The sequence below is a fragment of the Hemiscyllium ocellatum genome, chromosome 9 (assembly GCF_020745735.1).
Source record: "Hemiscyllium ocellatum isolate sHemOce1 chromosome 9, sHemOce1.pat.X.cur, whole genome shotgun sequence".
Lineage (NCBI taxonomy): Eukaryota > Metazoa > Chordata > Chondrichthyes > Orectolobiformes > Hemiscylliidae > Hemiscyllium > Hemiscyllium ocellatum.
In genome coordinates, this window is record NC_083409.1 from 70,355,845 (window position 1) to 70,374,792 (window position 18,948).

The 18,948-nt window shown below is 43.2% G+C and overlaps 1 protein-coding gene across 1 annotated transcript in view; it reads right to left on the reverse strand.

Annotated features, from left to right (window-relative positions):
• The window catches only part of agbl4 (AGBL carboxypeptidase 4), a 766,018-nt gene that overhangs the window by 64,319 nt on the left and 682,751 nt on the right, over positions 1-18,948 (reverse strand). The window contains exon 8 of the mRNA XM_060829584.1: positions 4,580-4,694. Coding sequence (XP_060685567.1) covers positions 4,580-4,694 — 115 coding nt within the window. The remainder of the gene's footprint in view (positions 1-4,579; positions 4,695-18,948) is intronic.

Sequence of the window (18,948 nt, forward strand, 5' to 3'; positions counted from 1 at the left end):
CTTGGCTTTATGGCTGTCAGTCATTAAGTTTTGTTTGAATATTATTTGGAGTTCAGTTGGGGTAAAGTCTGCTGAGAGAGAATTGCTACTCAGATCATCCTGTGCTTTTCTGGAGAAAACCCTTTTGAATAAACCAGTGTGAGAGCAGAAACACTGACAAAGCTGCTCTTTGCGAAAAGTCTCTGAATTCACAAGGAATTGGAACTATGAAGACCTTAGTGACACCTTGCTGTGTTTCGTGTGTTATGAAAGATGGGGAGGAGTGTACTGCCATTGTAGTATCACTACTCCGTGGGCTGCAACACAAAATATCCAATGGTGGTTATTCTTGAAGGCATAAAGGATAAGGCATAGAATATTCTGAAGTCTGTTACACTGACATCCTTGTGTGGTTAAGAAACTAATGCTGTATAGTTGTGTCTGGGGTCTTGGTAGATGCACCTTTCAATCACTTTTCCAGAATAAAAATCAGGTTTCATCTTGAGCTTACAGCAATCAGGTTCCACCCAGCTCTCTGTTTCAGAAATAGAGAAGCTAAAATGGGATGCTTGTTCCTCTTCACCTGCCTTCTTTCCACTAGTTACAGATAATCAAAAACTTTCAAAGCCCAAAGCAGTGTTGAAGCAGCCTCAGGATGATCCTCAACAAAACAAGTAATTATCACAAGTCACATGATTTCCAAGGAGCCTTATTTAAACATCTAAAGACTTTACAGTGACAACTTTTTCAAACCAGCCCAGATCATGAAATGATTAATTATCCACAATCCTTCAAAACTCAAGCCTGCAAAGAATTATTGAATATGAATCTATTTCAAAACAAATTACACCCATTTATGTGAATAAGGACACCAAATACAAAATTAAAGTCATCTTGAACATTTCAGACCTTAACTTTTTCTCCTTCATGAACAAACAATTTTGAACCAAATGTTTTATTTTCAACTGTGTGTGCAATGTCACAGGGTAGATATTTTTGCCTTCATTTGTGATACAGTGCAATAATCATCATTACATTTTTGAAAATAGGGTTTGTTTGCATAATAAATCATAAATTTTACAAATTATTAAAGAAACTTTTTTAAAAATTCTAACGTGAATATTGATAAGATATAAATGGCCATAACAGTGAATGGGTAAAGCATTTAAACTTATGTTGCGACCAATGGACTGATTGGACTAGAGAGTGACAGTATATACTCCAACCTCTGTCATATCATAACAACATTTTTTGTAAAATGCTTGGCGCATTTCAAATCTTAGGCAAAATATCATTTGATCTAATTGGCAATATCTCATTGTTATTTCAATTATATGCCTGTGGAAAAGATAGTTTGCCTACAAGAGCCCTTTTTTGCTCTTAGGTGCAGAACCTGAACTAATTTGCACACTATGAATGCAAGATATCTGAAAAGGGTTTTCTTGTGTATTTTAACATATATCAAATCATAAATCTTACATACTGCCCACAACTGTTCTGCTGCTTTTTACAATCCATTTTGCATTGTAATGTGCAGAATGCCCAATTATTTCAAACTACTTGTTTACTTGGAAAATCATATTAGTTTGGAAATCTGTAAGACAATGAGCGTTTTATGGAATAAATCTCATTAGATAGCAGTAAATCACATAAAAAGTCATAAGATTCTTTCTTGTAATCTATAATCAAATATATTAATTATGGAAATGAAAAGGGCATTTTTAAATAAATGTTCTGGATAAACAGCTCAGAAATTGATGTAATAACAATTAACACTATAGGTTCATAGAATAAATCAGAGAATGATTACAGCAGAGAAGGAAGTCACTTGGTCCACAATGTTTATTGCTGGTGATCTGATGGAATAACTTCATTTAGTGCCATTCCATATCTTTTCTCTGTAGTCCTTGCAAACATTTTCCTTTCTCAGATAGTGATCTAATTCCTTTTTAAAAGACCCAATTGATTCTGCTTCCACCACACTCTCAGACAACGCATTGTAAATCCTAAACAGTGGTCTCTTAATTTCTCTGACCTTCCACTACAGAAGTTAGAGAAAAATAGTTAGGATGCATTTGAGGGTAAGAGTAGATTTTGAACTATGTAGCCTATAGATCACATTAGGCAGATAGATTGTAAAGAACTCAGTCCAATAATTCATTTCTGCTGTAATTTCAACTTTTAATTTGTAGAATTAAACACCACATAAGAACATGATCAATTATATCTAAAGCAAAATTAATCTCTAATTAAGGATGTTGTTTTTATTCACAATATAGGTTAGCTGAAATATTTATCTGTTGAGTGCAGCAGAAATTATAAAGATCCTATCCAACAATTGATAATGTGAGCTTGTAATTAGCTTTTCATATCTTTTGTATGCTTGGTGCTTGTTACTTGCCCTGAATTAGATGCCTTAATGTTGCACCATTAGAATGTAGTAATCACACACTGACATTCCTGCTCATTTGGTTAGAACCTGAATAGTTGCAAGAGTGCTGTGCTTTCCCAACTTTGGAATTTTGGAAGCAATGAAATATTTCTGAGATTCATTAGGACACAACATTATAAAATTCACCAAAATATGACCACATTTATCTTGGCTATCTTTCAGAGACCAAAATGTATTCTGTTTTTTAACAGACACATTAGTCATCAACCCTAACAGCTTACCATTAGCTTGATACTTTTGGGATGATTTTATAAAAGGAAGTTTTGTATGCTAGTTATACGCATTGGGAAATTGAAAGCAGACATATATCCCTTTAGGTTACAACAATCAGTAATGCTTTGCATTTGCACATAAGTTTAAATGTAAAAAACAGAATGCTCCAACATGGCAAGTGCATGAGCTGAGCTTACAACTCACTCTTTCAGTGCGGAAGTAGTTCCATCTCTATGACAACATTAGTGGTTCAAGCAGTGATGCCACATCTGATAGATGCTGTGTCAGCTTCTATTACAATGTATGTAGATGTCACCAAGTGCCTCAGTGGAAACCCAGGCAGAGGTTATGGGTTCCAGTGTTGCTGCCATGCAAATTCCAACTTTTGCTATCAATGTCATGGATTTCAGTGCTCAAGGGTGACTACTCTGCCAATAATCCTGCAAAATATGCTCCAAAGTTGGTGATATTAGAGTATGTAACTGCTGTTCTTTCTGAGGATAACATCATTCATGTTTTCACCATTGCTCCTGTGCCAGGGCACTTGCTGTTATCTGTCATTTCATGTCAAGTTGATGTAGACCAGGCCCAGAGCTATTTCCAGTCTCCTTAACTGAAAGTCAGAAGATATCATCCACCTGTCACAACTGCTTATGCAGCACTGAAGGAGAACATTAGAACAGGCAATGGTACCTCAAAACAAGCAATGAGCAAACGCATGAGAAGGGAACATGGAGGACTGAGGTATTAGGGTACATTTGGGGCATTGAGGGATAAGGAGTTATGAGGTGTGAAGGCTTGAGTACCTTTCATTCACCATTAGAAACAGGGCTAATTCCTCAGTAAATGACAGCGGTTCTTCTAAGGTGGCCAGCCTCCTTTTCTGTCTGCCTTCATTGTCATTTCAGGCCTGCCTCTAGAACTGGCAGGTCTGAATCCATTTCACCTCAACTCCCACAACCAAATACAGGTGAAAAAAGGCTTTGTAAAAGTTTACCTGGTGGCCAACCCCATATGGCACATAGTCATCTGTCACTGTTAGAAAAACTACCATCTTTAAGTGGCCATTAATTGGCACCTGAGCTGACTTCTGAAACAAAAGGCTGACCTCAACTGTACCAGCCCAGGCTTCACGGTGGGAGGTTGGGAAGATAGTTGGCTCAGAACCCTTTATTTTACTGGTCCTATACGGCACCCAACTACTCCATTAAATTCTGTCTATCATTTGAAAGGTAAGTATCTGAAAACTAAAAGCGAAAGCAATATGTCTGTAAGTTCATTCACAATATAACTACAGTGCCACAGTAAAACAGTTTGCCTTTATACTAATTTTATAGTCACAAAGTAAATGGAAGCATTGCACTTAAGCTCAATGTGACACATGAAACAGGCTAAATAAGACATCACTCTCCAGATTGAATCTTGGTAGCTGGCTCATATTCCAAAGTTAGGGCTAGTGGAAGAATTAGATTAGATTAGATTACTTACAGTGTGGAAACAGGCCTTTCGGCCCAACAAGTCCACACCGACCCGCCGAAGCGCAACCCACCCATACCCCTACATTTACCCCTTACACTACAGGCAATTTAGCTTGGCCAATTCACCTGACCCGCACATCTTTGTGACTGTGGGAGGAAACCGGAGCATCCGGAGGAAACCCACGCAGACACGGGGAGAACGTGCAAACTCCACACAGTCAGTCGCCTGAGTTGGGAATTGAACCCAGGTCTACAGGCGCTGTGAGGCAGCAGTGCTAACCACTGTGCCACCGTGCTGCCCACTAATTGTTTCAGATTTGCAACAATATTAAACTTGCTGAGTGTGAATATCCCCTAAAACATACAGTTTTGTCAATTTTAAATACAGCAACATATCAATAATATGTTAAATGAGAAGTGCCATGTTTAAAATACAAAATTTAATGATTTTACTCACCTATAGTTACCCAAAAATACTCCATCAGGATTGAGCATTGGTACTATTTTAAAGACCAGAACATCCCGCAGAGCCTTGGCAACTGAGTGCTGGCTGACAAGAAAATCAATAAAACCTAGAAGGAACAGAAATATGTGAAATTTACAAAATATTGTTAAAATGGGGTCTTATCACTGTACACAGATTTATGAAATTAGGTCTCTTCTGAGATTATTGTTCAATCTAGAAAGTTATTGCTTTTCTTTCAAGTATTGACCTTGCTGTGGACTGAAATTCACTAAAAGTTGATCATCCACATCAAGTTGCATAATTTTTAAACTAACAGACCCATAGCAATTCTGTCCTTGAAATAAAAATCATATAGCAAGAGATTTAAAATATTTTTGCTGTGCCAAGGTGCCATGGTACACTGACTAAAAACTTAATCTTCCTTGCAACTGAAATCTATCAAATGTAGAAGAGTGCTGGAAAACTTCACTCATCATTGAACCAATAATCGATAACTTTTCAGCTGAGAAACAAGTCAACTTTCTAGTTTGCACATGACTTTTGCATTTATTGCTCTATCTTTAACATTTAGCTTCTTTCTTCACTTCTCTGTTGCAACAGATATCTACGTTTATAGCTTGCACCCTCTCTGTTAATCAATAATACTGAAAATGGATATAATTCTACAGAATTATACTCTAGCTAAAATTAAACAAACAAAATTTTCAAGGGCAACCAGAGACAGGTGACAACAGCTGGCCAGCCAGCAATGCTCAAGTCCAACGAGAGATCAAACAAATAAATTTAAAATGAGAAGCGATTGCTATTTTGAATGGCCCTTTTTTTTTTGCATGTTGCAAATTTAAAAAAAACTTCTCACCCCTTCTAAGGCATTAAAAGAACTAATTTTGTATCTTACAAATGAAGCAATTTGTGTTCATTTATATAGAGGATGGTGTTTATGTTACATAAACGATAAAGAAAAATTTAGCTACAATAACTGATGGACTCTGGATACACTTTTAAATTTTGAGATCGAGTACTTTGTATAAAATTAATTTAATGTAATTTGGGGATGATATAAGTAAAACTATATTATCTTATGAAAAATACTAAAACACCTGGGCCTGATATTCCGAGGAGTGGCAATCATGTACCTCTTTTTTCTTACAAAGGAAAAGAGCTTCACAGTTTGGACAGGAGAATCCAATCAGAACTCCTTCAGAAATATGGAGCTATGTTTCTATTCTGACACTTCTCTCAAAGCTCAGAACTGTTGGGGAAAAGCATTTCTTAATTGTTCAAGACAGCACTTGCATACAATTGATCCGATAACTGAACAGACCCCATTTAACTTCGTCGGAAAGATTTTAGACTTTCCCCACTGTGTTTTGGCAGCAGTTGCCCCAACTGTTAGTGGTCCCTCATCATGTTGTCCTGGACCTTGGAATGTGCCTGTCTGTAACACTTGGTTGAGGTCAACTCCTCACTCTAGAACACCAAGAAACTTTGGGCAGACCAAAGAGCGTCTTTCACCTAGTTGATGATCCTCCAGGTGTAGTTGATGTTTGTCTCGGTCTGTGTATCATGCAACAGCATGTACAGCACAGAGTCCTGCATCATGGAGCTGCCTGAGACAAAACCTATTGCATCTTTCTCCAGACTTTCTTTGCAAAGTCTCCACCTCATCCCCGCAGTGGCTTTGAGAGCAGCGTGTGGCAGACAATCTGGGTGTACATGAGGGGTCTCACAGGTAATGCCTTTCTCACCACCAGTCAAGTGATATCTTAGAGGTTGTTGGAAAGTTCTGGTGATGATACCACATAGTCATAGAGTCCTGAAGCACAGAGACCAGGCTCTTTGGCCCAAACTGTTCCACACTGACCAAAATGTCAATCCAGGCTAATACCATTTCCTTGCACTTGGCCCATATCCTTCTAATCTTTTCCCATCCATCTATTTGTCCAAATACCTTTTAAATGTTGCTAATGTACCACCTCAACCACTTCCCCAGGCAGCTCATTTTATTTGCACACCATCTTCTATATAAAAAAGCTGTCCCTCAGGTTCCCTTTTATTCTTTCCCCTCTAACCATAAAATGATGCCCTCTAGTCCACAATTCCACAACCCTGGGGAAAAAACTGAGTGCATTCACCCTATCCATGATCTTATAGACTTCTGTAAGATCCCCCCTCAGTCTCCTATACTCGAAAGAAACATGTCCCAGCTTGTCCAACCTCTCCCTATAACTCAGACCATTGCATCCTGGCAACATCCTTGTAAATTCCTTGTGTACTCTTTCCAGTTTCTTAACATGCTTCCTCCAGCAAGGTGACCAAAACTGAATACAATACTCCAAGTGCGGCCTGTATAACTACAACAGAACTTCTTAACTTCTATACTCAATGCCCTGTCTGATGAAGACCAGTGTGCCAAAAGCTTTCTTCACTGCTCTGTCTACCTGTGACTCCACTTTCAGAATGGGTGGCACGGTGGCACAGTGGTTAGCACTGCTGCCTCACAGCGCCAGAGACCCAGGTTCAATTCCCGCCTCAGGTGACTCTGTGTGTGGAGTTTGCACATTCTCCCCGTGTCTGCGTGGGTTTCCTCCGGGTGCTCCGGTTTCCTCCCACAATCCAAAAATGTGCATGGTAGGTGAATTGACCTGGCTAAATTGCCCGTAGTGTTAGGTGTAGGGGAATGGGTCTGGGTGGGTTGCACTTCGACGGGTCGGTGTGGACTTGTTGGGCCGAAGGGCCTGTTTCCACACCGTAAGTAATCTAAACAGAGAACCATGAACCTGAACTCCAAAGTCCCTTTGTTCCACTACACTCCTTAAGGCCCTACCATTCACCATGAAGCTCCCTTGATTTGCCTTTCCAAAATGCAAAACCTCACATTTATCTATATTAAACTGTATTTGCCATTCTCAGCTTACTTCCCCAGCTGATTAATGCCCTGCTGCAATTTCTGATAAACTTCCTATTTTAGACAGCACCTATTTTAGTATCATCTTCAAACTTACTAGTCATGCCTTGGACATTCTCATTCAAATCACTGATATAATTAGCAAACAGTAATGGGCCCAGCACTGACCCCTGAGGCACTCCGCTAGTCACAGGACTCCAGTCCAACAAGCATCCTTCCACTATCACCTTCTGCTTCCTAACATCAAGCCAATTGTGCATCCAATTTGTCAGCTCGCCCTGGATTTCATGCAATCTAACCTTTAGAGCAGCCTACCATGTGGAACCTTATCAAAGACGTTACTGAAATCCATATAGACTATGTCTACCACTCTGCCCTTGTCAACCTTCCTGGTCATTTCATCAAAAAACTCTTAACAAATTTGTGAGGCATGATCTCCCACGCACAAAGATGTGCTGACTATTCCTAATCAAACCCTGTCTTTCCAAATACATGTATGTCTTATCCCTCAGATTCTGCGAAGTAACTTACCCACCACAGATGTTAAGCTTACAGGGTGGGGGGGGGTCTATAGTTCTCAGATTTTTTCTTTACAGCCCTTCTTGAATAATGGCGCAACATTTACTACCCTCCAGTTTTCTGGGACCTCACTCGTGGTTAACAATGATGCAAAAGTATCAGCCAGGTCCCCCGGAATTTATTCTCTAGCCTTTTGCAGTGTTCTTGGATATTTGTTTTTTTAGCGGCAGCAGCAACTCCGAGGGCGGGAGCTTGCACCAGGGGCCTTCCAGGAGCGGTGAGTCACTGATTGTGCTTTTAAATTTGATGTCAGAGAGCTGAGGTTTCTGGGAAAGGAGGGACTTCTTATTTTTATTTCCGTCTAGCTATATAAGTCAGTGTCTTCTCAACCCGAGACCCTACCTTTGTAGGGCTTCCCACCCAACCACCTCCTCTAACCTTAAAGACCAGGGACATATCAGGTAAGTGTCTCTTTTTTACTTTGTGATTATGGGACAAGAAGGGATGTCAATGCAGGGAGAGCAATGTTCCTCCTGCATGATGTTTGAGGTCAGGGACGCCATTAGAGTCCAATCCAAGTACATCTGCAGGAAGTGCACCCAACTCTCGTCCCTCCAAGGCTGTGGTAAGGAACTGGAGTGGGAGCTGGATGAACTTTGGATTATTCGGGAGGCAGAGACTGTGATAGATAGGAGTTACAGGGAAGTAGTTACTCCTAGGCAAGAAGAAAGCTGGGTGACTGTTCGAAAGTGGAAAAAATTGTCAGTAGAGGGATCCCCTGTGGTTGTTTCCCCTGAAAAACAAGTATACGTTTTGGATACAGTTGAGGGGGATGACTTACCAGGGGCAAGCAGTGGGGCTCAGGTCTCTGGCACAGAGCCTGTCCCTGTTGCGCAGAAGAGAAAGAGGGAAAGGAGGAGAGTGTTAGTCATTGGGGACTCAATAGTTAGAGGCTCAGATAGAAGGTTTGTTGGGAACAAACGAGACTCACAGATGGTGTGTTGCCTCCCAGATGCCAAGGTCCGTTATGTCTCGGATCGTATCTTTGGAATCCTGAAGGGAGAGGGTGACCAGCCTCAAGTCATTGTCCATGTAGGTACCAACGATATAGGTAGAAAGAGGGATAAGGATGTCAGGCAGGATTTCAGGGAGCTCGCGTGGAAGCTGAGAGCTAGAACAAACAGAGTTGTTATCTCTGGTTTGTTACCTGTGCCACATGATAACGAGGTTTGGAATAGGGAGAGATATCAGCTGAACACGTGGCTGCAAGGATGGTACAGGAGAGAGGGTTTCAGGTTTTTGGATAATTGGGGCTCAATCTGGGGAAGGTGGGATTTGTACAAACAGGACGGTCTTCACTTGAACCACCCTTGGATGGGAAATTTGCTGGTGCTATTCGGGTGGGTTTAAACTAGCTCAGCAGGGGGATGGGAATCGGAGGTGTAGTTGCAGTGCACAGGAGGATGAGAGTAGGAAGGACAGGGACAGGATTTCAGGGTCACAGGAATGTGCTGGCAGACAGCAAGCTGGATTGAAGTGTGTCTACTTCAACACCAGAAGTCTCTGAAATAAGGTAGGTGAGCTTGTAGCATGGATAGGTACCTGGGACTTTGATGTTATGGCCATTTCGGAGACATGGAGAGAGCAGGGTGAGGGATGGATGTTGCAGGTTCCAGGGTTTAGATCTTTCATTAAGAAGAGGCAAGGCGGTAAAAGAGGTGGAGGCATGGCATTGTTAGACAAAGATAGTATAATGGTGGCTGAGAGAATATTTGATGAGGAGTTGTCTACTGAGGTAGTGTGGGCTGAGATTAGAAACAGGAGAGGAGAGGTCACATTGCTTGGAATTTTTTATAGGCCTCCACAGAGTTCCAGGGAGGTGGAAGAGAGGATGAGCAAAATCATTCTGAGTAGGAGTGAAAGGAACAGGGTGGTCATTATGGGGATTTTAACTTCCCCGACATTGACTGTAAATGTTATAGCTCGAATACATCGGATGGATCACTTTTTGTCCAATGTGTATAGGAGGATTTCCTGACACAATATGTCGAAGGGCCGACAAGAGGGGAGGCCACACTGGATCTGGTGCTTGGTAATGATTTAGCTGTAGGTGAGCACTTTGGAGAGACTGACCATAATTCAGTTATGTTTAGTTTAGCGATGGAAATGGATAGGTACATGCCACAGGTCAAGAGTTATCGATGGGGCAAGGGCAATTATAATGCGATTAGGCAAGAATTAGGATGCATAGAATGGGATAGCAAAATGCAGGGGATGCAGACAATTGAAATTTGGAGCTGGTTTAAGGAACAGATATTGCGTGTCCTTGATAGGTATGTCCCTGTCAGGCAGGGAGGAAGTGAAAAGGTAAGGGAACCGTCGTTTACTACAGAAATTGCATCTCTTGTTACAAAGAAGAAAGAGGCATATGTATTGATGAGGCAAGATGGTTCAGATGAGGCGATGGAGAGTTACAGATCAGCTAGGAAGGATTTAGAGAGAGAGTTAAGAAGAGCAAAGAGAGGACATGAGCAGTCTTTAGCAAATAGAATAAAGGAGAACCCTAAAGCTTTCTATAGGTATGTGAGGAATAAAAGGATGATTAGGGTAGGAATAGGGCCAGTCAAAGACAGAAGTGGGAAGTTGAGTGTTGACCCTGTAGAGATCGGAGAAGTGCTAAATGAACATTTCTCATCGATGTACACTCAGGAAAAGGAGAACATTGTAGAGGAGAAGAATGAGATACAAGATATTAGACTAGAAAGGATCGAGGTTAGTTACAAAGAGGTGTTGTCAGATCTAGAAGGAGTGAAAGTAAACAAGTCCCCTAGGCCAAATGGGATTTATCCAAGGATTCTCTGGGAAGCTAGGGAGGAGATAACAGAGCCTTTGGCTTTGATATTTGAGTCGTCATTGTCCACAGGTTTAGTACGTGAGGACTGGAGGATTGAAAATGTTGCGCCCTTGTTCAAGAGGGGCAGCAGAGATGATCCAGGTAATTATAGACCAGTGAACCTTACTTCTGTTGTCGGAAAGATTTTGGAAAGGATTATAAGAGATAAGATTTATAATCATCTAGCAAGCAACAATTTGATTTCAGATTGTCAACATGGTTTCGTCAAGGGCAGGTTGTTCTCACAAACCTCATTGAGTTTTTTGAGAAGGTGACCAAGCATGTAGATGAGGGTAGGGCAGTTGACGTGGTATACATGAACTTCAGTAAAGCCTTTGATAAGGTTCCACATGATAGGAAGATGGAGAAAGTGCAGAGGCATGTAAGTGAGGGTGATTTAGCAGTTTGGATTAGAAACTGTCTTTCTGAAAGAAGGCAGTGAGTGGTGGTTGATGGAAAATATTCAGTCTGGAGTCCAGTTACCAGGGGTGTGCCACAAGGATCTGCTTTGGGACCACTGCTGTTTGTCATTTTTATAAATAACTTAGACGCAGGCATAGGTGGATGGATTAGTAAATTTGCACGTGACACTCAAGTCGGTGGGGTAGTGGACAGTTTGGAAGAATATTACAGGTTGCAGGGGGACTTGGATAAACTGCAGAATTGGGCTGAAATGTGGCAAATGGAGTTCAATGCAGCTAAATGTGAGGTGATGCACTTTGGGAAGAATAGCAGGAAAGCAGAGTACTGGGTCAATAGAAAGATTCTTGGTAGTGTGGATGTGCAGAGGGATCTTGGAGTTCATGTGCATAGATCCCTGAAAGTTGCCACCCAGGTGAATAGCGCTGTTAAGAAGGCATACGGTGCGTTAGGTTTCATCGGTAGAGGGATTGAGTTCCGGAGCTGCAATATCATGCTGCAACTACACAAAATGCTAGTGCGGCCACACTTGGAATATTGTGTATAGTTTTGGTCGCCCCATTACAGGAAGGATGTGAAAGCATTGGAAAAGGTGCAGAGGAGATTTACCAGGATGTTGCCTGGTCTGGAGGGAAGGTCTTGTGAGGAAAGGCTGAGAGACTTGGGACTGTTCTCATTAGAAAGAAGAAGGCTAAGGTGGGATTTGATAGAGACATACAAGATGATCAGAGGATTAGATAGGGTAGACAGTGAAAGACTTTCTCCTAGGATGATGACGTCAACTTGTACAATAGGGCGTAACTACAAATTGAGGGTTAATAGATTTAAGACAGATGTCAGAGGCAGGTTCTTCAAGCCGAGTGGTAAGGGCGAGGAATGCACGACCTGCTAATGTAGTCAACTCAGCCACATTAGGGAGATTTAAACAATCCTTAGATAAGCACATGGATGATTTTGGGATAGTGTAGGGGACGAGCTGAGAATAGTTCACAGGTCAGCGCAACATTGAGGGCCGAAGGGCCTGTTCTGCGCTGTATTGTTCTATGTTCTAACCAGGAGATTTATCCAATTTCATACATTCTAATACATCCAACGCTTCCTCTACTGTGATATGGACTGTCCCCAAGATATAACCACTAACTTCTCTAAGTTCCCAAGTCTTCATGCCTTCCTCCACGATAAACACAGCGGAGAAATATTCATTGAGAACCTCACCCACTTACTGCAGTTCTACACATACATGTCCACTTTGAGGGGCCCTATTCTCTCTCTAGTTATTCCTTATCCCTTAATATACTTAAAGAATCTCTTCGGATTCACTATAATCTTCTCAGCCAAGATAATCTCATACTCCCTTTTCGCCCTCCTAATTTCCTTCTTCAGTAAACTCCTATATCCCCTATATACCTCCAGGGATTCCCCTGATCCCAGCTGCCTATACCCGAGCTATACTTCCTTCTTTTTTGGTCAAAGCCTCAATATTTTCTGTCATCCAGGATTGAAAATGTGTTGCTGGAAAAGCGCAGCAGGTCAAGCAGCATACAAGGAGCAGGAGAGTCGACATTTTGGGCACGAGCCCTTCTTCAGGAATGAGGAAAGTGTGTCCAGCAGGCTAAGATAAAAGGTAGGGAGGAGGGACTTGGGGGAAGGGCATTGGAAATGCAATAGGTGGAAGGAGGTCAAGGGAAGGGTGATAGACCGGAGTGGAGGTGGGGGCGGAGAGGTCAGGAAGAAGATTGCAGGTTAGGAAGGCGGTGCTGAGTTGGAGGGATTTGACTGAGACAAGGTGGGGGGAGGGGAAATGAGGAAACTGGAGAAATCTGAGTTCATCCCTTGTGGTTGGAGGATTCCTAGGCGGAAGAAGGAACCCTTCAACCACAAGGGATGAACTCAGATTTCTCCAGTTTCCTCATTTCCCCTCCCCCCGCCGTGTCTCAGTCAAATCCCTCCAACTCAGCACCGCCTTCCTCACCTGCAATCTTCTTCCTGACCTCTCCGCCCCCACCCCCACTCCGGCCTATCACCCTCACCTTGACCTCCTTCCACCTATCGCATTTCCAACACCCCTCCCCCAAGTCCCTCCTCCCTACCTTTTATCTTAGCCTGCTGGACACACTTTCCTCATTCCTGAAGAAGGGTTCATGCCCGAAACGTCGACTCTCCTGCTCCTTGGATGCTGCCTGACCTGCTGCATTTTTCCAGCAACACAGTTTCAGCTCTGATTTCCAGCATCTGTAGTCCTCACTGTCATCCAGGGTTCCCTATTCCTGCCAACCTTGCCATTCACCCTCACAGGAACATACAGACCTTGAACTCTAGCTATTTCACTTTTAAAGGCATTCTATTTGCCAGAGATCCCTTTACTTGCAAACAAACTACTCCAATTAACCCTTGAAAGCTCCTGTCTAATTTCATCAAAATTCACCATGGCCCAAAAACTACAGGGTTTGCCCTGGTCCGGGCGTCGTTGGGTCGAGAACAAAGCCAGCAAAGTTTGGTTCTGAGTCAGTCACAGGGACTATCATGTACTTCTCCTGATTCAGATTGTCACTGCTCCTGGTTGCCTGGAGCTGTTGTGCAATGGGCCCCTTTTGGTTCCCAACAGCCTAGAGGTTGAGCTTCACCCACCTCTTGTGACATTGGGTGTTTCCAGGTTGGGGGTGCTCTGCTCCTTCTCCCCTGTGGTATTGTGCCTCTTTTTTGTTGGTGGCCATCCCACTACACACCTTTATCATTAGAGAAGTTGCTGATGTATCCATTCTGCAGCTGTCTCTTTCTGTTTTGCTGTTTTGGATTTGGGGACCCTAATGTGTTTTCCTTTCCCGGTTGTTTCTCACTAATATCCACGCTCCCACCACTTTTGTTTCCTTCTCCTCCATTGACTCAGTCTGTTCAGTTGGAGGGTGGGTCAGTTGTTGGTTACTTTTTCCTCCTCTTTGACCTGTCCCTCCTTCTGGGTGCCTCTCATTTCTGTTTTCTTGCTGGAGGCTGGCATGTTACTGTGTTTCGGGGGTCCACAGCTCGTTTTGCCACTTTCAGCCATCTGAGCATATATATGGCACGCACCCTGTCTTTAGCAAGTTTTGTACAGGTGGCCTGCTTTCATATCCAAGTTGCAGCTCTTGGATTCTCTGCAGTCTTTAGTCAGGTGGCCCTCCTATTTGCAGGTCTTGCAGAGGGTCGCTTTGTAGTCTGATGTCACGTGTGCCCTGCAGGTTCAGCACACTCTGGGCTGCCTCACGTATGTCAGGTAGCTTCGGCTCCCTCTGATTGCAAAGTTGAAGAGCAGGTTGAGGGTGCTCCCACTAATGCCCATCTTCAGGGCCACCCTGACCTGCCATTTGCTGGTCCAGATACCGAAGGGGTCCACATGTTAGTCTGGTCGACTGGTGAATTTTCTTCTAGCTTCTTCACAGTCACCTTGACTGCATTACAGACTCCCTGGCCTGGAGCACGGGCACTAGCAGAAGTCATAGCTCTGGTTGGCTGGTCACTGCACTGGCATTAGGCTGAAGCCAGCATAAAGATCCTCCAATTGCAACTCAGCTGAACTGACAATCCTCCAAGTTCTGCTTGCAATCACGATCCAGCGATGAATCTTGAGACCTTTTGATGATGATGAAGGTTCTCTGCTCAAGCTTATCCCAGGAGAACCACCTTCATGATCATGGTGTCTCCCCTGCAGTAATAATATGGTGAGGCTGGTGCTTGTCCAATCTCTGTGAGGTACAGGGCAGACAGGCACTCACCACAGAGTGTGCCATTAACTGTTGGGAAATGCTGGCCAAGATGGAGGCCCAGAGAAGACACCAGTCAGTTAGAGCTGCCTGGTACCCCATCTGGCTCTCACGTTAGGAATTGTTACTGTCTAGTTTCACTCCACTGCTTGTGAAAATAGTAAATTGCATATAAATGAGACAGATTAGGTTATCATGAAATGTTAATGCATGCAAGTAAGCCCCTCACCACCCACTTAGCAATATTCCCATCTGAGTGAAAATTAAACTTTTTTTCTCAAAACTGGGCATCTCATTTTCCATTCAAGCCACATTTTCCCAATTGATTTGTCATGGTCCAAACCACTCAGGGCTGGGAGAATTCTGCCATTTGTGGTGTGTCAATTATTAAAGTTAAATCTGGAGTTGTGATTAGGGATGCAGTAAGGAAGATTGTAGCTGTCTGGTTAAAATGTTTTATATTTGTAATGGAAAAACACAGCTGGGTCCTCAATAGACTACAAAATGTGTATTTCAAGTGATGGCTTTTTATGTGTGGAACTGTGTCAGTAATCATGAAAAGTCTTTTGTTGTTAATTTATGACAGTGTCTAACACCAACTTAAATTGTATGATGTCCAGGAAATTAATGTGTTACTCGTGTGTTGTGGCTTTGAGATTAATTTAGGTTTTGAGGTTGCTGATTACTTTTTCTACTTCCATGTAAATTACCGATAGTCAACACAGATATAGAAGGGGATTCTAGATTAGTGGTGCTGGAAGAGCACAGCAGTTCAGGCAGCATCCAAGGAGCAGCGAAATCGACGTTTCGAGCAAAAGCCCTTCATCAGAAATAAAGGCAGAGATCCTGAAGCGTGGAGAGATAAGCTAGAGGAGGGTGGGGGTGGGGAGAAAGTAGCATAGAGTACAATAGATGAGTGGGGGAGGGGGTGAAGGTGATAGGTCAAGGAGGAGAGGGTGGAATGGAAAGGTGGAAAAGGAGATAGGCAGGTAGGACAAGTCCGGACAAGTCGTGGGGACAGTGCTGAACTGGAAGTTTGGAACTAGGGTGAGGTGGGGGAAGGGGAAATGAGGAAACAGTTGAAGTTCACATTGATGCCCTGGGGTTGAAGTGTTCCGAGGCGGAAGATGAGGCGTTCTTCCTCCAGGCGTCTGGTGGTGAGGGAGCGGCGGTGAAGGAGGCCCAGGACCTCCATGTCCTCCACAGAGTGGGAGGGGGAGTTGAAATGTTGGGCCACGGGGCGGTGTGGTTGATTGGTGCGGGTGTTCCAGAGATGTTCCCTAAAGCGCTCTGCTAGGAGGCTCCCAGTCTCCCCAGTGTAGAGGAGACCGCATTGGGAGCAACGGGTACAATAAATGATATTAGTGAATGTGCAGGTAAAACTTTGATGGATGTGGAAGGCTCCTTTAGGGCTTTGGATAGAGGTGAGGGAGGAGGCGTGGGTGCAGGTTTTACAGTTCCTGTGGTGGCAGGGGAAGGTGCCAGGATGGGAGGCTGGGTTGTAGGAGGGCGTGGACCTGACCAGGTAGTCACGGAGGGAACGGTCTTTGCGGAAGGCGGAAAGGGGTGGGGAGGGAAATATATCCCTGGTGATGGGATCTTTTTGGAGGTGGTAGAAATGTCGGCGGATGATTTGGTTTATGCGAAGGTTGGTAGGTAGGAAGGTGAGCACCAGGGGCGTAATGTCCTTGTTGCGGTTGGAGGGGTGGGATCTGAGGGTGGAGGTGCGAGATGCGTTGGAGAACATCCTTAACCACGTGGGAAGGGAAATTGCGGTCTCTAAAGAAGGAGGCCATCTGGTGTGTTCTATGCTGGAACTGGTCCTCCTGGGAGCAGATACGGCGGAGGCGGAGGAATTGGGAATACAGGATGGCATTTTTGCAAGAGGTATGATGGGAAGAGGTGTAATTCAGGTAGCTGTGGGAGTCAGTGGGTTTGTAAAAAATGTCAGTGTCAAGTTGGTCGTCATTAATGGAGATGCAGAGGTCCAGGGAGGGTAGGGAGGTGTCAGACATGGTCCAGGTAAATTTAAGGTCAGGGTGGAATGTGTTGGTGAAGTTGATGAATTGCTCAACCTCCTCACGGGAGCACGAGGTGACGCCAATGCAGTCATCAATGTAGCGGAGGAAGACGTGGGGAGTGGTGCCAGTGTAATTAGGGAAGATCAACTGTTCTACGTAGCCAACAAAGAAACAGGCATAGCTGGGGCCCATACGTGTGCCCATGGCTACCCCTTTATTACTGCATGACTGCATCACTTAATACATTAATTATGGAGAATGAGGAAGATGCTCCTGTAAACCAATATTAATCCCCAAAATTCAAAAAGTAGCCCTTGAGAAAATCTCAAAGAAATCCCTCAAATTAAAATATTCTGCTCTCTGACATATCTTATTACTTAGCATCAGCAGTTCACACTTAATATCCAAATACACCTCCTCACGCTCATAAATATTCCAATAATGCCAACCCTCCTTTCACTGCTTGCACTGTTAGTTGTATGTTAATTGTAAGGCAGTGAAGCAAAATCATCTCCCATAACCTCAGATGCTATGTCATATCTGGTCCCTTGACATACAGAATAATCCCCTCTGTAAGAATCAGAAAATGCAAGAATCCTGCTCCATCAGTTACATTCTGCTTCCCCTTCTATTATACGAATCTTGTATTACAGGTACCCATCTCCAGTGCTTTCAATCTATACATTTTAAATAAATATAGAATTGTGTAAGTATAGACTCCAGTTCTTTCCATGACAAATGAAGTACAGTTAACTGAATAACTGTAAATAGATATAGACTGAATTTGTGCCAAGAATTGAAATCATTGTCATGATGACACATGTTCATCCCTAGTAAAACTAGATGCCATACGCCATGTCACAGCAAATCCTTTGATTCACTTAACTTTGTTCACTATGTTTGTAACATAACATTTTAAAAATAAAGTATATAAGGATTGACACCAGTTTTGTTCATTACCTACTGACTTTCTAGATGTAACGTCTTTTTACGAGCAGCTAATCACCCAAACCCTGTTGCACCAAACTCACCAACAGCTCAATGTCAAGAAAACGCAGCATTGAAATTGGAGTGGTAACTTCAGCTTAGTTGCTCTTAAGGAACTCCATGTTGAACACAATGGGCATGCTTCATTAGCATCAGCCAAAAGCAACCAGCTTCCAAGGACACTGGCAGCTGACTTGCCAATCTTGAAGAACCCTCAAGGTACATCTCTGGTCCACTTACATTATACTTCTGTACTTCAAAGCTGTACCTCGGGCTACCGCAGCAACTGTCAATGTAATGCTGCTGCAAGGACTCTGCGCACTCAGGGACATACAATCAGCTTATGGACTGGACCAGGCTGCATCTCTGGATTCTTCATTCATTCAGAGCCTATCAGGATGGTGCAAAATCTTGCAGGGCCGAATAGCAAGAATCTCTCCAGAAAACTCAATGCAACTTACACTTAGGCAAAACAGTCAAAGATTCAGTGCACCATGTATTTTCTTGTTCCTGATGAAGGGCTTATGCTCGAAACGTCGAATTCTCTATTCCTGAGATCTTGTTCCTGATGAAGGGCTTATGCTCGAAACGTCGAATTCTCTATTCCTGAGATCTTGTTCCTGATGAAGGGCTTATGCTCGAAACGTCGAATTCTCTATTCCTGAGACTTGTTCCTGATGAAGGGCTTATGCTCGAAACGTCGAATTCTCTATTCCTGAGATGCTGCCTAACCCTCTTGTTCCTGATGAAGGGCTTATGCTCGAAACGTCGAATTCTCTATTCCTGAGATGCTGCCTAACCTGCTGTGCTTTGACCAGCAACACATTTGCAGCTGTGATCTCCAGCATCTGCAGACCTCATTTTTTACCATGTAT